We start from the raw sequence: 25,031 nt of genomic DNA, 5'->3' as shown, positions 1-25,031 counted from the left end.
GGGAGCACGTGCAGCCTCTGCTCTGGGGCTTTCCAGAAGAACTAGGAGCTCCTGGGGAGGGACGGGGCCATTCAGACCTTCTCCACTTCATGGCCAAATGGTATCAGCTGCACCCTGGGGCCAGAGCTGGGGAGGGTTGGGAAATGCTCCCTGTGATCCCCCGGGAGCTCTCGTGCAGCTCTGGATGTGCCTGAGCCCTGTGGCTCTGCACAAGGCTGGTGTTGGCCATAAACCACGAGGAACAGCAGTGAAGCCAAGGTTAATCTGACAACGAGACCCACAGCACAGCCAGTGCCCCAGTGCTGCAGGAGAGGAAATTGGGACAGGATATTCCTGCTCTGAGGAGCTACCAGGGAACATTACCAGGGGACACAGGAAGCCCGTGTTAAGGTTGTCTTGAAAAATAAGGAGATGACAAGAACTGAGGGTCAGCACTTCCCACAGCAAGTCCTGATGTAAAGGTTTAAGGAGCTGAAGGTTATGGGTTCATACACAGATCTATCCTCTGTGCTGATATCCATCCACTGTGGAAGTCATGGTCACCATGGGGGCCACCTGGCTCCTCCTGCCAGCATTTTCCAGCCTTTTCCACTGGAATGAGCAACGGGATGGAGGAGAACAAGGCAGTTCAGGTGTGGTGTGGGTGATGGAGACCCTGGTAGGTTGTTTGCAGCAGTCCTGGGTGGATATTTCCCTGGATTTCCACTGGACCAGCAGTGGCATGTTCAGTCCTGAGCAGAGCATGAAACAGGGGAGGAGAACATGGAGACACAGAGCCCAGCCAAGTTCTGCACTGATTTTCATAACTAATAAAGATCCGGTATGAATATGAGATTGAAAGGGCTCAAAGCTGATTAAATCTGTTTGATATTTGTGGGTTTCCTCCCCCTCCCTCCCCTTTGTTAAAGGACAGTCTCCTCCTTCAAAGTGAGTGATGGTCTAAAGTCGTAATGCCGATTATTGCTGAGATTCTCACACAAATGCGGTGGGGAGGAGGGGGGGGGGAAGAATAAAAATCCCTGTAGGGTAGTTTAAAGTCGGCGTGAGTAGTGTGTAATCTACCCAACAGGATTGATCCAGGTCAGGCATTAAAGGCTAAAATGGATTAAACAAAAGACATTCCCCTTGTAACAAGAAGGAAAAACTTCAAAGGTGGGATTTGTTCTTGTTATGACAAAGGAAGTGGATTTACCAAGTGCCTGGGGGCACACACCCCTCCGCGGCTTTCAATTTGCTCGAGTTGCTCTGAAGAAACAGGACAAAATGCGTGGGGGTTTTCGCCGTGTGCCGGGGCCCTCCCCGGGCTACGAACGCTGGGTTAAGAGGATCGGCTTGGCATCGCTTTTTCTTGTTTTGTTTTGTTCGCTCTTTAGGGGAAAAAAGAAAAAAAAAATAAAATAAGAAGGGGGAAAAAAAAAAAAGAAAGAAAGAAAGGGCGGGGCGGGAATAACAAAAGGAGGGAGAAAGGGAGGGTTGGTGTGTCAGAGAGATGGGGTGGGTGAGGGCGGTGGGGACAGGTGGGACAAGCGGTGGGATGGGCTGGGATGTGGCAGTTTCAAAGCAAAGAATGACCCAGGCTGTCCCAGACAGCGCTGGAGAAGGTGCCGGTCCTGTTTTGAACACCAACCACCCTCTGCACGAAGATGCCTTTTCCCTCCTGTTCCCCATGGCCGGGGTGGGTGTTGATTGTCCCTGAGCAGTGGAAATCCAGCTCTGCATGGACCACGAGGGAAGGGGATGGGACCTTCAGGCCAACAAACCTCCCCAGGCCAACAAATCTCCCCAGGTCCCCAGGTGAGCGTTACAGCCACTTGTTTTTACAAGATTTGCACCCTGCTGAGGCAGGGGGGAGGATTATGCTTTTCTTTCTTGTTCTTGAACCCACTCAAGGGCGAAGCTAATTCTCCTCCCTGGCTGGGAAAAGGCACCTGGCAGTAGCCATGGTGACAGCAGGGCATGGTGGCAACCAGTGCCTGCAGAAACGTTCCCTCCATCTCCCCCAGGTCCTGCCACGCTGCAGGGGACACGCTGTGACACCAAACACCTGCAGGACTCGGCCAGGAGAGCCATGACACTCCAAACCTTTCCAGGACTCAGCCAGGAGAGCCATGACACTCCAAAGCTTTCCAGCACTCAGCCAGGACACCCATGACACTCCAAACCTTTCCAGGACTCAGCCAGGAGAGCCATGACACTCCAAAGCTTTCCAGGACTCAGCCAGGAGAGCCATGACACTCCAAACCTTTCCAGGACTCAGCCAGGAGAGCCATGATACTCCAAAGCTTTCCAGACTTGGCCAGGAGAGCCATGACACTCCAAACCTTTCCTGGCATGGTGCTTCCACAAAGCCTGAAGTGCTCCTTGGTGAACCCAAATCTGGAGCATCTCCAGCTGGGCTGGGCAAGGATGTTGGGTGATCCTACAGAGGTGCTGGATGGTGGGAACCTGGTGGCTTCCATGTTGTCTGGTACCTCTAATTGCTTGAATTCAAACCACAGCTTCTTTGGAACCCAACCTGTGTGATTTTTGAGCTATTTCTTGAAGGGAACAAGCCCCACACTCTAATCTGTGTGATCACAGCAGGGTTAAGTTGAATGTGACCATGTATGTGTACAAGTTTTCCATACTAAAGCCAGGTCAATTCTGTTAGGAAGTGGATCCTCGTTCTGGTGCAGCACAGGGTTGTGGTATTTCTACCTAATCACCCAGGTAATGCAATTAGAAAATCAGGTCTAAGCTGACATCAAGAGGGGAGGTCCCCAGGTTTGCACAGCAACAGGACTATGGCGATTAAAGGTGCCACGCTCAATTATTGACACCTGAAAGCGTCTTTGGGAAACTCCATCTCCACCCACATTCTCTGTGATAACCAGCAGGTCTGAGCTGCAGCTCACTGCTTTGCTGGCAGAGAAGGATTTTATGAGGGCCTGGAAGGACAGGACAAGGGGGAATGGACTCAGACTGGCAGAGGGCGGGGTTGGATGGGACATTGGGAAGGAATTGTTCCCTGTGAGGGTGGGGAGGCCCTGGCACAGGGTGCCCAGAGAAGCTGTGGATGCCCCATCCCTGGAATTGCCCAAGGACAGGGCTTGGAGCATCCTGGTCTGGTGGAAGGTGCCCCTGCCCATGGTAGGGAGGTGGGAATGAGATGAGCTTTAAGGCCCAACCCAAACTATTGTGGGATTCTGTGAACATGAGCTCCTTCTCCCAGGGTGTCTGGCAGTGGGGCTGACTCACCCCTTCAGGGCCTTCTGCTTGGGCTCAGCATCTTCCTCAGGAGACCTTCCTGGGCAGAGGATGTGAGGGACAGGGATCACCTCTAGCTGGGAGGACACTGCAGGACAGATGGGGATAAATAGCAAATAAAGGTGCTCACAGTTGGCACAGAGCCCCTTTCCCTTTCCTGCAGCACAGTTATTTCCACAGAGCATGGCCAAATCCCTTTAAACACAAGTGTAAATGGTTCCTGCTGAGGTGAGGACAAACGATGGAGCTGTGGATCTCCTCAGGAATGCAGGCAGGTCCAAAGGACCACCCTGGGCTGGAAGCAGTGACCTGGCAGAGCCATGGAGGTGAAGAAAAGGTGTGAATTCACCACTCCATGCTTCACTTCTGACCTCCAGCAGCAGCTGGAGAGGGTGGCTGGTCCTATCTTTCTCTGACACTGCCCTCTGGGCAGCTTTGGCTTAATGCACCTGTATTTAACCATGTCTGTGCCAAACTTTAATGACAGAATAATTTATTTCCATTTGAAGGAGTTGTGGACAGATTCCTGCCGTGGTTTGTCCAGCTCCATGGCTCTCATCCCTTTTTAGCAGGTTCTGAAATTACTTTATTGTGTCCTTCTATCCCCTGAGCTTTGCTGGGGCTATCAGCTCCCTTTGGTGCTGCATGGACAGACAGGGACATGGAGGGGTCTCTGCCAGGCCGGTGACTGAGATACCCCACACAAAGCCTGATTGTCAGAGAGCTGAGCTGGTCCAGGCCACCCTGTGCCTCAGTTTCCCCCCTCTAGAGCAGGGGTGCTGCCACACAGGTGGACAAGGGGTGAGATGGGATGGGAAGTGGGAGTTTCAAAGCAAAGGCAGACCCACACAGTCCTTCCTTCCTGCCTTCTCCAAGCAGAGGATTCCCCAAGGCACCCTATGGCCCATTAACATCCTCCCACACCATCTCTCTGCAATACTTTCATACTCTGGGGTCTTCTTAGGGGTCTCAATTTTATAGTGAGATCCTGGAAGTCTTTTCACACCAAATCAGAGAATCCTTTATGTTAGAAAAGGCCTCCAATACTGCCAGCTCCAACCTTTGGCTGATCACCACCTTGTCAACCAGACCAGAGCACTGAGTGCTATGTCCAGTCATTTCTGGAACACTTCCAGGGATGGTGACTCCTGGCCAACCCATTCCAATGCCTGACAACCCTTTCCATGAAGAAATCCTCCTGATGACCAACCTGAACTCTCCCTGGTGCAGCTTGGGGCCGTTTGCTCTCATTCTGCCACTGGTTCCCTGGGAGCAAAGCCTGACCCCCACCAGGCTGCACCCTCCTGTCAGGGAGTTGGGGAGAACAAAAAGGTCCCCCTGAGCCTCCTTTTCTCCAGGCTGAGCCCCCCCAGCTCCCTCAGCTGCTCCTCACACTCCTTTGTCTCTCCAGTCTTGCATCTCGTGGCAGGGCAGTGGGCACGTGGTCAACGCCATCAGCCCCAAACATGTTCCAGGTGGTCTCTCCTCACTCCCAGCTCACCCCAGGCTGTGAAAATCCCCTCCACCTAAGCCACACCATTGCACAACCTCTTTCTTTGCATTATCTCAGCACCTCCCAAAGCGCTGGGGCCACCACGCAGCATCCCAGCGGGAGTCCCCTGAGGGCTGGCAACTCCTCCATCCTCTGCAGCTCTCCCACCTCCTGCTCCTTTACAGGATTCTTGGAAATCCCGCTGGGTTTTGTCTGGGTTTTTGCAAACACCCCCTTGCCTGGGTGTTTCTTGCTCTCCTCCCCATTTTCTGCTCCCTTGGAAGGGGCTTGGCACGCTCTGAAAGAGACAAGCGTGAGTTCTCTGTCTCCGCAGGTGAGCTTTCTGCTCTGGGATCAGCAAGGAGCCCTCACACACGGGGAAAACATCCCCCTGATTGCTCTCTGCCACCGCCAAAACTCTTCTTGGCACCGGGTGCTCAGCGCAGTCAGCTCGAAAAAGGGGGGAAACCACAAAAAACGAGCAAAACGTGGAATTTGTGGGGCAGCGGGGGAAGACAAGAGGTGGTGTTAAAGAGCAGCAAGACAGGGATGCTGGGCACCGCGGGGCAGAGGATGAGGAGATAATTCCCCCATGGCAGGAATATGGCATCTGTAAAAACCCATTTGGGCTGTTTTTATAGGAAGCGAGGTGGTAAAACTACATTCGCTAGCAAATAATTTAAATATTGCCAGTCACGTCACATTGTGGTTGTTTGGAAATAATTATATCCATATCACAGACAGTAAATAATAGATGTGCTTTCACTAACATTTTATTCATGTTCTGTTTTAATATGGCAAACTTAGAAGTAATTTAATCTCCCAGTAAATTGAACTGGTAGGGGGTTCTTCACACAGAAGATTGCAAGTTATTAATTCCAGGCAGTCTTCATCTTGTACAATTAGTCACTGTTTGCAGCTGGAAATGTTTTATTAATTTTCCATAGCAGTTGATTTTCCACAGTTTTCTCAGTTTAAATTAAGCAGTAAGAGCCGCTGTTTCTTCTTAAATAAATTTCCTTTCCACAAAAATACATGCCTCTGGCTATGTCAATTTTCCCGTTTGATTAAAGTGCCAGCAGGCAATTAATAACTTAATGCATTTTAAAGTACTTTTGGAAAAGTAATTTGAATAGCCAAACTTGTATATTTGAATTGATTGTTGCAGAAGATTTAACACACATTCTTAAATCACAGAACCTTGTAAAGGACAAATGAAGAGTTGCAGAAGAAGCAGCCACAACCATCCAACACTGTCTCCTGAAAACAGAGGGATCTTCTAAGTCCCCTTCTCTTCTGGGATTGTCACCCAGATTTTGGTCCTGGGAGAGGGGTTGGGGTTGGGTTGGGTGGGTTGGTTCATTGGAGGCTTGCAAGAGAAGGGATTTGCTGCCTTGTCTGAACTTATTGGAGATGAGGTCCTTGGGAAGCCCTGAGGAAAGGACCTGCTCTGGTGAATAATTGTCCCTTCTCTGGTAAATGATTGTCCCTTCTCCACTGCATGGGCTGGGACATTCCCAGCCCCCACAGAGGCTCCCACTGGCAGCAGGAATCTGCTCTCAGGTGGGTCCTTGTTGTGATTCAGACCTAATTTCATTGCACATCCACTGCAGAATCCCAGAATTGTTTCAGCTGGAAAGGAACTGAAATATCACCTGATTCCAGCCACTTCCATGGGCAGGGACACCTTCCACTAGATGAGGTTGCTCCAAGCCCCATCCAGCCTGGCCTGGAACTCACTTTGAGGGATGGAGCAGCCACAGCTTCTCTGGACACCTGTGCCAGGGTCTCACCACCCCTACAGGGAAAAATTTCTTCCCAACAGCCCATCTAAACCTACTCCCTTTTAGTTTGAAGCCATTCCTCCTTGTCTTGTCACTTCATGCTCCCAAAAAGGTCCCTCTCCATCTCTCTTGAAGGCTCTCTTCAGGCACTGGAAGGCTGCAATTAGGTCACACCAAATGCTTCTCCTTTCAGGCTGAGAATGTCCAGTTCTACCAGTCTTTAGCCATCAAGAATTTCATCATAGCCAATCTAAACCTGCCTTCTGCCAATTCAAAACCATTCCCCCTTGTTGCCTTGAATTTTTAAGATCTTCTAAGGCTTCTGATGTTTACATTCTTGCAGCGAACTTTCTTACACACTTTCTGTAAATAACTTATTGTTTTGCATTCTTTTATGGAGGAGGAGAAACTTGAAGGACTCTTGGTTTGTCCAGTGTCATTGGAGAGGTGGCAATTTCACCCTCCAATCCACTGTCACTTTTGGAAATCTGTAAATGTTGGAGTCAGAAAATAAACTTCCCTTTTTACCTTGTGTTGTTTCGTGTCCTATAGTGACACCTCCTTGTCCTCTCCCTATCTGCTCGTGTAAAATGCCAATCTCCATGTTCATATCCATGCTCATGGTTATATCCATGCCCTTTCCCACATCTGTCCATGGCCAGGCTCAGCAGGAGCAGCTCAGCACGAGCCCCTCCTGTGATTCCAACCCTTCCCTCACACAGGAACAGGGACCTCAAAAGGCCACCTCAGCCACTCCTGGCTCTCAGGTGGGATCAGCAACCTCCAGACTGGAGAGATGTTTGTCACTGGTTCATGAGACCCCACCACATCCCCTGGGCACCCAGCCAGGCTTTGCTGCCCTTCCAAGGACTCTGTCCTTGGCTGTCCTGTGGCTGGACAGTGCTCAGGCACAAAGGGACCTGGTCGACAGCCGGTTGAACATGAGCCAGCAGTGTGCCCTGGTGGCCAAGAAGGCCAATGGCTCCTGGCCTGGATCAGGAATGGTGTGGCCAGCAGGACAGGGAGGTCATTCTGCCCCTGTACTTGGTGCTGGTGAGGCCAAACCCTGAGTGCTGTGCCCAGCTCTGGCCCCTCAGTTTGGGAAGGATGTTGAGAGGCTGGAGCACATCCAGAGGAGGCAATGAGGCTGGAGAGGGGCTGGGAGCACAAACCCTGTGAGGAATGTTTGAAGGAGCTGGAGAAAAGGAGGCTCAGGGATGCCCTTATGGCTCTCTACACCTTCCTGAAGGGAGGCTGCAGACAGGTGGGGTCGGTCTCTGACAGAACCAGAGGATACAGCCTCAAGCTGTGTCAGGGAAGGTACAGGTTGGATATTAGGACGAAATTTTTCACCGAAAGAATAATAGAGCACTGGAATGCTCTTCCCAGGGAGGTGGTGGAATCACCATCTCTGGATGTGTTTAAAAAAGACTGGACATGGCACTGGGTGCTACAGTTGAGGTGTTAGGGCACAGGTTGGGCTCAATGATCTTAGAGGTCTCTTCCAACCTCATCATTCTGTGATTCTGTGATTCTGTCCGGGCTGTAGCTCCCACTGGATGGGTTTTCCCTGGAAGGTGTGTGCAGGGGTGTGCTGAGGTCATGGCAGGCAGGACAGAGGGGTGTTTCTCCTCCCACACCTGACACCCTGATCCAGCAAAGCCCTTAAGAGCCCTCATAAATACAACCAGATAAACACCCCCTTTGAGTCGTGGCATTATTCCTCTGCTTGCCTTAAAGCGGGCGCTTAAGGACTTTGTTGGATTGGATTTGAAATGCTTTAGCCCTCGTCTTTATCTGCCTTCAAATCAGTCTTGGAATAAGGGCTGTCTTGTATTTGTTATTCCTTTCAAGACATCAACAATCCCATCAATGCTTCCTCCTTTTTGCAGAAGTTGAGGAACACTGTGGCATCACCCAACTGTGAGGAGCTGAGGGCACCATGACAGACAATTGTGAATTTCACCTGCTGCATCCACCAACTGGAAAGAAATTATTTTTCTCAATGCTGAGCTGACTTTTCTGACCATCTCAGTGTAGACCTGGAGCCAAGTGTGGGGTGGCAGGAGGGGAAGGGGTGGGTGATTCATGTTGTGGCTGTCAGTGCTTCACATATCTGAGAGCATGGCGTGCCCCAGCTGAGAACTTCAATCCACTTAGTGCCAGATAAAATGGCAGCTGTGCTGGATTGATAAAAAATAATAATCCTGATGAAATAATAGGATTAATATGCCAGCTAGTGCTGTTTAACCAAAAGGTCATTGTGACAGAGGTAACTTTTATCAGGAAGCATCAAAATATCAGATTCATTTTTGCTTTTTTTGAGGAGAGGGCACTAAGAAGACAAAGTGGGGATGTTGAACGTGCCAGGACTTTTCTGGGCTGTGGCATTTGGCTGGAAGCAGCTACCAGTCTGCAAAGAGCAGGTTCTCAGCTCCAGGGACATCACGGCCAAAGCTCAGCCATGATCAGCACCAGGCTCTGTGTCCCAGCTGAGAAACTCACCCTCAAACCCTATTCCTTCAGATGAACTCTCAGGGGTTTTATTTTTCTTCTAATTTCCTGAAACTGTGGGGTGGCTTCTGATTTCTCCACTAAAAAACACCTTCCTGCTTGTCTTGAAAACCCAGTTCAGCATCACTCCAGTTCCCACCTGCCCCTGCTGGCCTGTCTGGTCCCCGTGGGCAGCCTTGGCTCTCCAGGGACTGCTCAGGTTATGCCAGCACTGACAGCTCTGCCTTTCCTCCCTGAACTGGCTTAGCGCCCATCCTAAGGATGATGGAGCTAAAATACATACAAATGAAAAAGGGAAAAAAAGGTTGTAAAGCTCTGCTCCTTGCCTGGGGCTATGGCAGAAAGAGAAAAGTTGATTGGGAGGAATAAGTCTTTAATTGTCTTTAACATACTAAAACTATACTAAAAGAAAGAGAAAGGATTCATCAGAAGGCTTCACAAGAATGATAAAGAAAAACCCATGACTCCTCAGAGCCTAGACACAGCTGGGCCATGATTGGTCATTAAATTAAAACAATTCACATGTTTGGATAAACAATCTCCAGACCACATTCTACAGCAGCAAAACAGGGAGAAGCTGAAGCTCCACAAGAAATCCTGGTGAAGGTGTTTTTCAGAAATATGGTGACAGAGGTGTCCCTGCCCACAGCAGGATCTCTGAAGGTCCTTTCTAACCCAAGCCTTGATTCTGTGATTCTGTGATTCCATGACAGCTTGCCTAGCCATGCTCTGTCAGCCTCAGGCCCCACATTTTTGGAAGCTCCTTGGCAATCCAGGAGCAGAGCTGGGGGGCTGTCTCCTCCTTTCCTGCTCCACTTGCCACCTCCCTGCTGCTCAGGGTGCTTTGTGTCTTTCTGGGTGTGCCCCCTCCAGCAGAGCCCAGTTAAAACCAGAGCACCCCAGTTCAGCGAGCGAGGGGTGGAATTGCTTTATTTTTACCTTTGGAAGCAAGAGGTGGTTTCCAGCAAAATCCAGAAGTGGGTTTTCTCCTGGATTTGGCTGCTGAAGTGTGGGGCTGTGCTGTTTCTATCCCAGGAGCTGCTCTCCCACTGCTCCCATATCAAATGCAAACAGGAGCTGTGGGAGGCCAGCCCGTCTCTAACTGCGTGAATCCATCTGAAGGGAAGAGACAAAATCCCCAAATCTCGAAATAATGAAAACAAAGATATCCAAGTAATAAAATCTGTGAGAAGCACAAAGACAACATAACTCAGATCTCAGCTGGCTCAAAGAAAGTGTCCATTAACAAGGGATTAGCGGGAGGGAAGTACACAACCAGTCAATAGGAAGTGAAAACACACCACACAGTCACCTAATATCACAGCCCAGTGCAGGGTTGGGATGAAAGATGTGTTGGTAAAGTCAGAATAACAGCTACTCCAGAATCTATCAAATAATAAAAACAAATAAGTCCTGCCAAACCTGCCTTTGCTGTGGAGACTGGCTCTTAAGAAACCTTGAAAAACAGAGATTTGGGGTTTTTTTTTGGTATTTTTGTGTTTTTGTTTTTTTGTTGTTTTTTTTTGGGGGGGGTTGGTGTTTTTTTTTTTTTTTTTTTGTGGGGTTTGTTTGTTTGTTGGGTTTTTTTGTTTTTTTTGTTGTTTTTTTTGTTTGGTTTTTTTTTTTTGGGGACTATCTCCTCACAGATTTGGACCTTTGGGGTGCCTTCTTCACACAAACAGGAATGAAAAATCAGCGAGATTGATTATGCTCTCCCCACTGCTGTTTTTTCAGCCAGCCTGTAAGGGTCCCAAACTCTTCCTTCCCAAAATTGCATTGCAATCACTCGTTTGAAAGGCACTGGTGGCTTGTGGAGTATTTCTTCAAAAGCAGGGCAGGAGCAAGTGCTGTGTAATTAGATATGCAGAGAGCGTAGAGTGTGTGGGTGATCCATTCATTTGGAGTCATTCACACACTTGCACTTCCATCGTTATTTAGAGATTAAACCAGTTCAGCTCCTTAGTGCTCACATCTGCCCAACACCCCCGTGACTGCAGGCACTGGGGTACCTCCTGAAGCCACAAAATATTAAACCCCATCCCAAAATGCTGCTCTGACACAAGCGTTCACAAGCAAAGCCTTATTTTAGTAACTCTGGGTTTTAGCTGCTCTGTGTCAGGAGGGCTGGGGGAGAGCCTGGGTGGTGCCCAACACCCCTCCCTGGTGATTCACAGCCCCCTGGGGGGGTCAGCCCAGCTGCATGGGAAACAGGGCCAGGTCCTAAATAGGGGCTTAATCTGAGTTAAAATTAAACGGGCTTAATCTGGTCTTAATCTGCAATAATACCTCCGGTGTTCTGGACGTGTCGGCAGAGGGCTGGCAGGAGCAGGCACCGCCCTTCAGGAGCCCTGGGCTCTGCTGCCTCCCAAAATGGCCTCTGGGGCTCTGTGGCCACCAGCAGCAGTGGTGATCACACCCTCATCCCGGCCACCCTCTGCAGACCAGAGACTCCTGAGTGCAAGACAGAAATCTGTCGGATTTGTAGGATTGGGAATGCCCTCACAGGCCTGCCCTGGAGTCTGTGGAAGTCCTGAAGCAGTGCAGGTGCTGCTGGAGGTGGCACAGAGATGTGAGCCCGGCTGTGTGGGTTTGGCACATGCTGGCAGGGTCCCCTCAAGGCCGTGGTCACAGGGAAATGGAGCCCTGAGATAAAGGCTGTGGCTGAGCTGCCCATCCTGCTGAATGCAGGTGAAAGCATCCACCTGAGCCTGGGAGAAAAGGAAACTGCAGTGGGCACAGCAGGGAGGATGGGAAGGAAGTGTGACAGGCCTCAGAGTAACATTGGCAGGACCTTGGTGGGGCTCAGCCCAGCCCTGGATCAGACACCTGCACCTCAAACGTGAGCAAAAATAGCTAAAGGTTGTTTCAGGAGCAGATGGGAGGCTCTCCCACCACCAAAGTCATTCATAGGAGATGTGAGCTGGAAGGGGACCACAAGGATCATTGAGAGCAGCTCCTGGCCCTGCACAGACACCCCAACAACCCCATCCTGTGCCAGGGAGCACTGTCCAAACACTCCTGGAGCTCTGGCAGCCCTGGGGCTGTGCCCATTCCCTGGGGAGCCTGGGCAGTGCCCAATCACCTCTGAGTGAAGAACCTTCCTCATATCCAACCTAAACCACCCCTGACTCAGCTTGATGCCATTCCCATGGCCAGAACCCAGGGAAAGCAAAAGGGGAATTTTTAACTTCCCTCTTGGAGCCCTTATCCACCCCAAAGCCATCTCAGCACCCATCAGAGGCACCAGCAGCTCCTGCTAAAAACCTTTCCCAGCTCTTCCAGCATCCCCTAGCGTGGGTAGGGTATGCACCCAAAGCCTTGCAGGCTTTGCCAGAGGATTTGGGCACCTCCAGCTCAGAGGTTTCTGCTCCCTGGGTTTGCAAACCCAAAGCAAAAGTGTTTTTCAGGATGCGTGCCCTGAATCCTGCTCCAGCCTGGTGGATTTGGGTGAGCATTGCTCCGAGTGGCATCATCTGACATCACCTGGCACCTCTGGCAACAACTCCTGGGCTGGGGGAGAAGTTTCTCAGCTTTGCTTTGCTTTTTGCCTGGCAATTGGCATGCAAACACCCTCTCCCCAGAAAATAATGTACATTGGCCTGAGGATTTATGTGTTGCCAGCTGCAATTTATGAGATTCTGCAAGCTCTGCTGGTAGCTTTGTATACTGGAGGATTCATTTGAGAGTCATCAGCCACAGATTATGACTGCAAGGGGTGCCTGTCTTTAATCTCATTTTTGAAGGAATAAATGTTATTAGTTTTGATGAATTAATGGTATTTAGGTGTGCAAGGTTAGCATGATTTAATGTCCACTTATTTCTGTTGTGTGCCTGACTATTGTAAAAGGACTCTGGTAAGCAATCTTTGCACAGTCTCTTTTTTTCTTCCTCTTCATTCTTTTCTAATGCTCTTTTAGGAGCTTAAAAATAATGTTTGAGAATTCTTTTTTCCTCTTTCTTTTTAAGTAAAAAGAAATATTGAAGATTTTCCCCTGGGTAGAGCTGACATTAACTTAGCCACTGCTGAGTCACGGAAGGCTAACAAGCATTTGGGAGCCCAACCAAAAGGCTCTGATTTATGGATGCTGCAGGTGGAGGAATAATTCATGGCACAGCTCAGCTTTCTGGGGAGGGCTGGCATTGCTAAGGATTGTGGATTTACTGGCTGATGGAAGAGCACCAAGAGAGGAGTTGCAGGGAACCTGCCACCTCCGAGTGGGTCACAGGAGTGCAGGGCACTGGGATCTGCTGCCACACGGAGCCAGGGACCACAATCCCCTTTATGAGGTGCTCACCTTCTGCTTAAACCATTTTGTTTTAATTTTACCTTAGAATTGTTGAGCCACAGAATGGTGTGGGATGGAAGGAACCCTAGAGCCCATCCCATTCCAAACCCCTGCCATGGATAGGGATGCCTTCCCCTATCCCAGGTTGCTCCAAGGCTTGTCCAACCTGGTCTGGAACACTTCCAGGGATGGAGCAGCCACAGCTTCTCTGGGCACCCCATGCCAGGGCCTCACCACCTTCACCCTCAAGTTCTCTTTTTTATATTTTCTGCATATCTAATTTAAATTACCCCTTTTGCAGTTTAAACCCATTACATTCTTCTTAAACTTCCATGTTTTCCTCTGATCAGAATCAACCAGCCCTGCTAATTACAAAACCTCATTTCCTTCATTTCCCCTGGCTGATTCATGATCATTGTAACCTGGCTTGTTTGTGCTCCACACTGTCCATCAGATCAAGGCAGGTGTGCTGCTTTTACTTGTTTGAGATGATTCTCTAGAATAACATCACTTTCATGGTGGGGGGGAAAAAAATCAGTAAAAAATTGCATATTTCATGTTCCAAATGGTTGTGACAGGTCATGTTTTGAATTTCTCTGCGTGGGCTGAGAAGGTTTAACTCTGAAATGGGTGGATAGTGTGTTGAAGGTCCTCACTGCCACTCCATCCTTCAAAAGTAAGGACAGAGGGATGTATCTGGCTCTTTCTTTGCCCACCCTGCAGAGAGCTTGGCATGGGCATTTCACAAAGCTATGGGGAAAATGAGGCTGGTCTAATAAGTTTGGCCTCTCAGAAAGGGGCTCAGCACAGAGGGTTTTGGTGGCAGCTTTGTACCTGTGAGTGCAAACAGCCTTTCTGAAAACAGGCAGCAATATTCACTTCCAAACCTTGAGGAATAATTCTAACAGAAAATAATTCTAACAGAAAAATAATTTTCTGGCATAAAATCAACATAAAATTGGGTTCCAAATCGATGTGCCATGAACACCTTGACCAGATATTTATTTATAGTTCCCTGGCAATGCTCAAGGAAGGTTGGAGAGGCTTGGAACAACCTGGTCTAGTGGAAGGTGTCCCTGCCCATGGCAGGGGGTTGGAATGAGATGGGCTTTAAGGTCCCTTCCAACCCAAAATTCTATAATTCAGTGATTGTCAACAACCTGGGGACTGAGAACATTGATCATTAAAAACCCAGAGATTTCTCTGCCTTCCCCTGGTCCCATCAACTGGGGACTTGCTCTGTTAAAAGATAATAAGACCTAAGATCTGGCAGTGTTATCTGGATGGAAGGAACCTTTAATTGAGGATTTTTTTCCTTTCTTAATGAGGAGTCTCCAGGAGCAGGCGGGGAATGCCTGTACTGCTGGAAGGATCCAGGTTTTATCGTGCTTGCCTTTTTGAAATTCTGCGTTATCTGGTGACAGCTACAGAGCCTTCCCCAAAATTGGGTTTGTTACAGTGCATTTGCTGAAAAAAATTGCACACAAAAGATCTGAACCCCTTTACAAGGGAAGCACCTGTAGTATGTGATAGGCTTCTTTCTCCCATATAGGTATATTTAGGAATAACAAAAAGTCTGTGTAAAACTGCCTTGAGCTGTTCTTTAAGTTAATTATCACTTCTTTGGGTACTATGAATGGCTGTTCAATGACACTGTCAGCGAGTGGAATGAACCAAATTACTTTAATTATGGAGTAATTGCACAGAGTGATGGTAATTAAATCTTGATCAGTTTAAGTGAGTGAATTAATTGCTCCAGCTTGGAATGCACACGGCAGCAAGAGGAGTTGTTTTGTAGTTTAATTAACACCAACCACTAAATTCTTATCATATCTAAAATGCAGACAATTAATGAGTTTGATTCTGCTCTCACCTTAATAGGAACTAGGACAGAACACATGCTGAGAAAGGTAGTTGTGGTAGCAGAATGACAGAAAACTTAATATTCCTGTCAGTGGTGGAGATACATTAGCTATACTCTGCTTTGCCTTGCAGTGAAATGTGCAAATAGAAATATTTCCATATAATTAGCTCCTGGCCCCATTTTGTTTCAATACTTGCTGATCAGGAGACATTGCCAAATTTGTTAATGTTTTCAGCTTCAGCTGCCTCTGTTTCCAGGTGATTTTTAGCCTCTTTTCCCTGTGTTGTCCAGCCTGCTGCTCCCAACCTGGATAAACGAGCTGCTCTTCCCTTGTGCCACGTGCAAAGGTGCTGCCATGATTTTGGGTGTGTGATGGTCACACAGACCCCTCCTTAATTCAATGTCCACCTTCTGCCTCACCTGACAGCCTCCCAAAAGTGACTCCTCCCATGGGAAAGTCATTGCTTCTCTTCTTTTCACTCTGCCATGATAAAATCTTCCTGAAGGGTCAGGTGACATAGAGGTTGGGGTGTTGACATGTTGACAAAAGGGAGGAAAGCTGCAAATGCAGCCCACAAGTGCTTGCCATGCTGGTGACACTGCTTAAGGGACACTTAAATATAAAGAAGAAGGGAGTTCCCAGCAGATGACGTGTCTGTGGGTTCAGAGTATTAATTTTTAGCTTAATCTTAGATATCAGAGGAGGGGGGAAACCCCCTGTATTGATACCAAATGAGGAACTTGGCTTAAAGGTGCTTTTAAATAATAAAATATCTGCTCTGAACACCTGCCTGAGGCACTTTCATGCACACAGATAGACAGCTGCCACCTTTCACTCACAGGAGGGGATAATTTACTCTGCAGAGAAGCTGGAGGAGGTGTGATCCTGAGCTGGAGCTGCCATTCATGAGGACACAGCCACCAGGGCACTGATGGCCACTGGCCAGCATCGTGGAGGGCAGTGGCCACAGTGGGAATGCCATGGGACACTTAAATATAAAGAAGGGAGTTCCCAGCAGATTACGTGTCTGTGGGTTCAGAGTATTAATTTTTAGCTTAATCATGGAGATCAGAAGAGGGGGGAAACTCCCTGGACTGATACCAAACGAGGAACTTGGCTTAAAGGTGCTTTTAAATAATAAAATATCTGCTCTGAACACCTGCCTGGGACACTTTCACACAGACAGCTCCACCTTTCACTAACAAGAAGTGATAATTTACTCTGCAGGGAAGCTGGAGGAGGTGTGACCCTGAGCTGGAGCTGCCATTCATGAGGTCACAGCCACCAGGGCACTGATGGCCACTGGCCAGCATCGTGGAGGGCAGTGGCCACAGTGGGAATGCCACAGCTTCGAGGTTCTACAGGTGTCAAGTGTTTAATTGGAATTTGCACCCCTGAAGTCTCTAAATTTGACCAAAACCAGTAAATTTTCCAGTTCAGAGAAGCACTCAGCAGTGTGGCCAGGGACAGTGCCCAGCTGGCAGTGCCAGAGCAGCTGCCTCTTCGTTAGCTCTGATTTCTGCCTCCTCTTTAATTGCTGCTCAGAGCCAGCCCTGTCATGGATCTGCAGTGCCTGCTCTGCCCAAGGCCAGCTCTTGATCAAATTTTCCACATCTCGTCCCGACCTTGGTCACATTCCCTCACTCCTTCCACACCCACTCAGCTCCATATCATAGACACAGGCACAGCTCCAGGAGATAATTCCCTGCTGAGTGATATCTCCTCTGATTTGAATTGCTGTCAGTGGCAAAACACCATCTTTTGGAAGCAAAAGAAAGAACCTGCTGAATTAGAGGTATTTCTCCATCCATTTGCTAGATTTCATGGAGTTAATTTGAATGCATGGCTCCCGTGGCTGCCATGACAAAATCAGAGCCTTAGAGATGGCCCAGGAATTCCCATTTTCAGGGATTTTTGATCCCCTGAGGCATGCTCAGCTTCTGCTAAGGACTCAGGCCATGTATAAAGGGTTGAGTCCTCCAACACCTCCCTCCTCCTCCAACACCATCAGACTCACAAAATATTTATTCATTATTCATTCAAATATTTATATTCATTTATTTCAAAGCATCTTCCTACTGTTTTCCCAAAATAACATGGTAGCACAATGTCTGGGGCTCACTACCCAGCATCCTAGAATTTATTTTTAATTTTTTTCTCTTCCTTCTTTGGTGACTTGGCTCATGAACCGGTGCACGATATTTGCCTGTGTTATGTCCTGAAGATATTTAAAGGCAAAAGGGCTTTTTCATTCTGAAATCTGAGCCTCTTGAGTGAAAGGCCCTGTTGTTTGTGGTGCTGGAGTAGTTGGCCACAGGACTTGCAGCAGCTTGAGGTTGCTGTGTTGAAAGCAGCATCACACTTATGTCCATGGCAGGAAGGGCAGGAAGGGCTGCCTAACCTGTGTGACAGGGTGAGAAATGCCAAATCACAGAGTCACAGCACTCCAGAATGGTTGGAAGGGACCTTAAAGCTCATCCAGTTCCACCCCTGCCATGGGCAGGGACACCTTTCACTATCCCAGGTTGCTCCAAGCCCAGTCCAACCTGGCCTTGGGCACTTCCAGGGATGGGGCAATCACGTTGTTGCACATTTTCCTCAAAGTGCAGGAAAACCAAACTTTTGGCACTTATTCTGATCTATCCACCCCTTTTCTCCACTCTTTCTTCTCTAGCCTTTACACAGCAGATTTTAGCCCTGAATGAAGGAGGCTGGGCCAGATTGGTTGGGCCTTCATCCCCTTTGGGACCTTTGTTCCACTTTGCCTTTCCCCACAAAGCACCGCCTTCATTTTGGCACTGGAGAAGAGGCCACACTGTGATAATTTATTTGTGGGGAGTTTTGAATAAGTTAGAGATGGGATTTTTGAGTTATTTTTGATGATGTGGTTTTTTTTTTTTTTTTTTTACGTGGGTAGGAAGGGTGAGTTTGGTTTACATTGTTACAGTATGGTTTAGAAAGTTATAAGGCTTTTAGTTATCAGATTTTTAAAGGAGTTATTAACTAATAAATTGGTAACAAAGATATTTATGTTTTTAACTTAATCTTTAAATATTTAGTCTTATATACTCATATTACAGTGTAAGTTTTCTTAATCATGTTATGACATACAAACCTACAGTACTACATTCTAATCTTCTTATTTACCTCTGTAACTACTTTTATTTTTTCTTTATCTTAAACTCAAAAACTCTAAACTTTCCTTAACTTAACTCTAAACTTTCCTTAACTTAAACGTGTCTCTACTTTAAACTCTAAATCCACATTCTCGCTTCCAACACTTAAGTGTAGAAGCTTTTTCCAAAGTCTCAAGTCAAATCTTGTATTTAATTCTAAGCTTTAACTTACAAACCCAAATTCCTAAAAATTCCTCTCATTTCAAATTCCAGCACCACACAACCACTCCACACAGACAGGGCCCTGTGCCACCCACCTTTGGGCACCTGCCTGAAAGACCCATCACAATGTTTGCCTAAGGAAAGACAGGGAAGGAGGGGAATTGCTTGTTTTTACTCTAGGGAGGGTCTGGACCCACTTGGACCTGGATTCCTTCCAGCTGCCCATCCCAATGGATTTTCTGCTACTCTCCCTACACCTCCTGCCTGGGTTTTGCATGGTGCCAACCCTCTCCAGTGCCACTGAGATAAGGATGACCAGGAGTGACTTGCAGTGATGGTGGACTCTTGGGAAGGATGAAAGTTTGACAAGAAAGTCTCACAGATATGGATGCTTAGCAGAAAGATTTTTGAATGTAGAGTCTGATGAAGTAAGAGGGATGGAAGCAAGTTTTGATATAGAAGAAAAGAATTGCTGAGCCAGTCTGACTGGATAACCAAGGAAGCAAAGGGTGTGTTAGTTAAAAGGGCTTTTTATGACTTAGAGCAAAGGATAAACCTACCCCAAACAAGAAGATGTTTTTACCAAGCAGAAAGATGGCACAGGCAAAGTCAGCAAATGTTGCAAGTAGAAAAAAGGTCTCAGAATTTTCCACTGCAAGAAAACTGAAAAACAACTTCTAGCTTAAATTATAATGTACTAACTTTTAGTGATTGGAGAATGGTAACATGAATATGGTAATTATAGTAGTTATGATAGGCTATAAACAAAAGTTAAGGTGTAGATTGGTTCTTAAGATGCTCAGCAAAGGAAAGTTTATAATGCATTTGTAACCTAAACTAAGGGTGTCCAGGGCTGCCTGCAGCTGGAGCTGACAGCTGTAGGCACAGGCTCTGTCACCCACAACCCTGGACTGCTGTAACTCTTGGATGTAATAAACTGCATTTTGAAGAGCTCCTGGAGTCCCACATCCCTCATTCAGGCTCTCAGTGGACAGGTTTGAACAGCCCCCACTCGCTGTGCCCTCATCAATCCATCCCTCCTGCAGGACCCTGGCTGTCAGGAAATTCTGCTAATCCCATGCAGCCATAGAGAGCTTTTCTCCCATTTGCTGGATGTACGAAATCCATATGTCATCAATCTCTTTCTGGTGGCTGGAGCCTGCTCATGAAGCTTAAATCTCTGGCATGTGGCTGGGAGCACGAGGGCCAAGTCCTGGTGCCTGCCAGCACAAGCTTCCCCCTCCCACTTCTCCTGCTGCCCTCTGGTCTCCCTCCCCTGGCAGCCAGCACCCCCTGCAGCCACTCTTGGATCCATTTTAGGGGAACCAAATGGTTCCTGCATAAAGCTGGTGGTGGAGCAGCCCAGATGTGCTGTTGGAGCAAGGAGGAGGCAGAGCTGGGCAGCTGGCTGCGTGCTTTCCCCCGGGAGGGCATCACCAGTGCTCCAAAATCTTCTTCCCAAACCACCTGCCAGCCCTCAAGCTGCCAAAAAAGCAATAAATGAAGTGCAACAGGGTCAGCTGCCTGGCCTCCACCGGCACTGGGGAGCTGAGGCTGCTTAAAAATGATGGCATTGCCAAATTTGGGGGCAAAAATCAGCCTTTTGTCGATACTGTCTTTGCTTCAGTGCCTGGCTTGGGCTTTCCAAATTCCTCTCCAGAGGCTGGGCAAAGGAAATGGGCAAAGGGGGTTGGTCTGGGAAACAACCCAGCCCTCCACAGTGGGTGGAGGGGGTCCTGCAGTTGGCAGGGAGGAGCTGGCAGAGGCTGGGCACCGTGGGGAGGTGACAGACCCGCTGGTGGGGACAGGGTGCCAGGAACGCTGCCCCACCACTGCCAAGCTGCCCCTGAGCCCCAGGCACAGAGCAGATGTGGGAGGATGGGGAATGCTGCCACAGAGAGGTGCACAAGAACAGGGAATGAGGCCCAGGAGCAGCTCAGGGTTGGGATGAGGGGAGAATTCACATGGGGTCAGAGCCCTTCTCCCTTTATCTTTGGGAGATTTGGGTAGCTTACTTTATTTTAGTCCCTTGCAATACATTTATATAAAGCTGCTTTGGGCTGAGTGCTTCTTAGTGCTGGTCTCTGCTCTATTTAAACATAAATGTTTTAAAGTGCACAGATAGGTTTTTAACAGGGGAAAAAATTGCATGTGAATTACATTTATTTCTTGTTTACCCATACGGCTCCAGCCGACACTTATCGACAGATTAACTTTCACTAAACTTTCCATGTAATATGTTTTAAAAACCCACTTCAAGTACAGATTCTATTAGTTCCTGACCTTATGTTTTAAGAGGAAGAAAGTGGCTTTACACCACATGAAATGTGTTAATGCATGGATAGAAGTCCTCTTATCCTCCTGCTTACATTAGGTCCAATCAGGAGAATGGATTATGTTTTTAATAATCTGACATTAGTATTAAAAGTAATATTTAAGGCATTAGGATCCATAACTGCTGTGGTGTGTTCAGAGCTTTCTCTTTGTGTGTGTGCACACAGGGCTGGGCTAAAACATATGTTTATGAAACAATGCATTAGCCCAAAACCTCCCCAAATATATGGGGATAAATTGGGGCAGCAGATTACTGTTGACATCACTTTTTCAATTAGAGGCAGAGGGAAGATTTGATGGCCATTTTAAAACTGATTATGGAGGGCAGGGATTAGAGGCTGTTAGGAACAGGAGGTCTTGCTCTCCTCTCAGCCTTGGCCTCCTGGAGCTCTGTGGACTTCAGGAGTGGGTGCTGATTTATGGGGTGGAATAAGGCCAGAGGCACTGGTGGCACTGGTTTTATGTACAGGTCATCTGTACATGGGGCTAGGCCTCTCTGCCTGTCTTAGTCCCTTGGAAATATCTCATGGGACAGGGGAAGAAATTTGGAGTCTTTATCCCTAAACTGAATGCTTTAGGGGAAAGCCAAATCTTCCCAGTTGGTCTGGGTGGGTAAACAGTGAGCCCTGCTGGGCTGGATCTCTTCTCTCTGTCTTCACTCATGGCTGGAGGGACATTTAAGTCATCTCAAGCCCTGATGTCCCCTGCATCCCCTGGACAAGACAAAAGGGAGCTGGAAAAGAAACAGAGAACACCAAGAGGAGAAAATGGAGTGTGTGGCCATCACCATGCAGAGGAGTGGACTCGGATCTGCCATCCCAGACAGATTTCTGCAGTGTTTAATTCCTCTACTCAGAACCTCACTTCTAGGTGTAGTTTGTCTAATTGCAGCTTTTAGCACTTCAGGCTCACTTCAGCTTTGTCTGCTCAATTAATCATCCTTCCAGAAACAGAAATCTTCTCCTCATGGGGCACTCGCAGCCCACAGCCACGTTACTGCCCACCCTCCTCTCTGCTAAGTTGTAGATTGCTCAGTGGAATTACAGAGGGGCTTTTTGCACTCCTACTGGTGCCCACAGTGAATTTTAGACCTGTCCTATGTTTTAATCCTCCTCCTTGGGAAGCCTAACCTGAGCCTAATGCTCCCATCAGCGCTGGACACAGATGTAACTCCACGACTGCTGCTTCCTATTGGCAAGAATTTGAGATCAAAATGCTTCAGCTTTCACTCCTCAGCTGCTGGGAGAGCATCCTCCTTATTTTCACACACACCTTTCTCTCCCACATCTCCAGGACAAGCAGGAATTGCAGGGAGCCTCTGCCTTTCCACCGTGATGGCAAACAAGGCTTTATCTTCCCAGCATATGTGCAGTAACTGTTGTTTGGTGGCAGAAGGGAAATCCACAAGCTATCCAGCCACTGCACCTGCCTGCTTGGACCGAATTCCCTTACTTGTGTTTGTTGACTGGAGTTAAGCAGGTCCTGGGCTGGGAGACCAGCTGGGAAACCCAGTGATTACAGGCACAAACAAACGAGCGAGGGGCGGGCACGGGCGGCCGCTCCGGTGTGACCACCACCGAGGGAATTTGGCAACGCACCATCCTGACTCTGTTTTAATTCCAGTCAGGGGAAACTGGAGCCAGCCAAAGGAGGTGGGAGACAGGATGTCCCCCACCCTCCAATCTGGACTGGTGACACATTTTGTCTGGGGGAACGCAGCGGTTCGAGGCGGCCACCCTGGGGCCTGCAGACTGTCCTGCCTTCCTCCTGCTCTGCCACGGCCTTTTCTGACTCTGGGGGGGGTGTCTGAGCAGAGCCTCTTTGTCTCCAGCTTCCAGACACAACAGCTGTTTCAGGGGGCCCTCCTGGCAGCCTCTCACAGGTGTGGTTTTGGCCAGCACAGGGGTAAAAAGTGCCAGGTGAAAGGATGGGTTGTGCAGAGCTCACGGTGTTTAGCTGGAAACTTCCTTCCCCAAAAGAGCTGGGTCATTTCTGGGTAGATAAGAGATGAGACCCCCACAGATATCTCCATGCTTGGAGTGACTCCTTGAACTCAGCACCCAATGGATTTCATCCATATGCAGAGAAATCAAATGAATTTTAAAGGAAATGAAATGTAAGGTTTTTCTTAGTTTTCCTGGCGTCCTTTCCAGTTGGTCAGCTACAGCAGACAAAAACCCAGCTCAGATAAACTGATATTCATGAATACCAGTGGATATTATTCTGAAAAAGCTTTGTTTGGGAAGGTCAAGTTGTACAGCATTATCTCATATTTATGACTGAAAAAAATCCACAAGGTTCCTAGAAAACAGGAAAAAAGGCTTCAATTGCCTCCTGTATTGCAGAAGAATTATCTGTGCTGATTAAGCTGTTGCTCATTAGCTCACCAGGCTTATCAAGGCCCCAGCCCACAAGGCCTTTGACTCCAGCAGAAATGATAGCACAGGACATTTGGACCACCTTGGGTCATTTTAGACCGATTTTGCCTTTTTTTCCTGCTAATATCATGTGTAAATATATGCACAGCTGACCCTGCTGGAGAGTCCCCTGTCCCCTGCAAGAGGCTTCAGTTCCCCTGTGCTTCCTTTAGCAGTGTAAGTTCAGGCAGATTTGTGGAAAGCAGGAGATTTTGTTTGCGCCTAAATCTTTTTGTAGGATTTTCCTTAAAGGCCTTAATGCCATGGAAAAACATCAAGAGGCAAATTCTGCTTTGGGTTACACCAAAAGGGGAGTAAGGCAGCTGAAGGCAATGAGGGAAGCTGGATTTATCCCAGTGGAGGCAGAAGCAGAGCTCAGCCCCTTGCACTTTGCTATTTTCTGCACCAGCAGTTCTGGCCTTTGAAAAATGAGATGCATTTTTCTCACTGTGGCTTGAGAAGAGCCTGCAAATGCCAGATGACAGAAAGCAGAGGAGGAGAAGTCTGAGGCTCCTAAATTAGAAGCTTGTGGCAACTTCAGGCACTGTCCTGTAGAAGCTGCCCTTGGCTTTATGTTAAATGTTGTTTTCTTGTGATTTTCAGCATTTGGTGTTAAAAAAATGCTCAGGGAAGGCTCATTTTACCTCAAATCCTGTGATTGGGCAGTACCAGATTGGAAGATTTGTCTCTTTCTGGGATGGGATTTGGAGCAACCTGGCTTAGTGGGAGGTGTCCCTGCCCATGGCAGGGTGTGGAATGAGATGGGCTTTAAGGTCTCTTCTGACCCAAACCATTCCATGAAGATTTTGGGGTCCTTCCCACAACATCTCCCACAAGGCAGCTGGTTTGGGCATGGATTTCCCATGGAGTGCTCTGGCCACATGGGTTCTGAGCAACTGGTGATCTGAATGGGCAAGCCAGGTCTGGGAATTCGCCAGGATTTAATCTGGATTTAATGTAATCCATTTAATCTGTTTCCTAGCCTGGCCTTCCACAGGAAATGGAGATGGAGCCAAAGAATCCTGATTCTGTTTTTGTGCTTCCTGACCTCTAAGGAGAACAACTGCAGGACCTGTGCAGACCTTGAAACCAGGGCATGGAGACCTTTCAGGAGATTTGATGGAGGATTCAGGATTCAGGAGATCCTTGATGCATGGAGGGTAAAATTCCAGCTGAGCTCTGGGGATGCTGCTGGGCTGGGACATGCTCCTGTCAGCCACCAGCATGCTGAAGAAAGCATGCCTGAGGTTTGGGTTGTTTTTTGAGGCTATGGAGAATCCCACTGGCCCAGCCTGAATTTTTGGTGAGGTTTATGCTTAAATGGTTCAGCCATCACTGTGAGTGTCAGAGAAGAATATTGTGTTCTGCTCCTGTGTAATAAAAACAGCAGCTCTGGGACTGTCACCCCCTGGGACAGGAACTAGGGCTGAGCCAGGGATCAGCCTGGGAAAAGCAAACCAGCCCACTCAGCCCAACTCAAAATCCTATCCATGGGTTCACCTACCAAATCTCTTCCCTCCAAAAATTGGATTTATTACATTGGAGCTCTCCAGGCAATGTGAGCTATCCACAAAATGGCATGTCCTGCATGATGGCACAGCTCCATCACCAGGGCTGCTTGGATGCAGGGAAATGGGAATTACAGAATCCCAGAATGGTTTGGGTTGGAAGGGACCTTAAAGCCCATCTTATTCCACCCCTGCCATGGGCAGGGACACCTTCCCCTATCCCAGGTTGCTCCAAGCCCTGTCCAAG

General features: G+C 48.2%; 1 protein-coding gene across 1 annotated transcript in view; it reads left to right on the top strand.

Moving 5' to 3' along the window:
• The first annotated feature begins 544 nt into the window (after positions 1-544).
• Positions 545-25,031, top strand: part of TMEM260 (transmembrane protein 260) — a 64,100-nt gene continuing 39,613 nt past the window's right edge. The window contains exon 1 of the mRNA XM_036384291.2: positions 545-658. Coding sequence (XP_036240184.1) covers positions 545-658 — 114 coding nt within the window. The remainder of the gene's footprint in view (positions 659-25,031) is intronic.

Source organism: Molothrus ater, chromosome 6, assembly GCF_012460135.2.
Source record: "Molothrus ater isolate BHLD 08-10-18 breed brown headed cowbird chromosome 6, BPBGC_Mater_1.1, whole genome shotgun sequence".
In the NCBI taxonomy this organism is placed as follows: Eukaryota; Metazoa; Chordata; class Aves; order Passeriformes; family Icteridae; genus Molothrus; species Molothrus ater.
The sequence above is the reverse complement of the archived record's forward strand: the minus strand, read 5'-3'. Positions and strand labels throughout refer to the sequence as shown.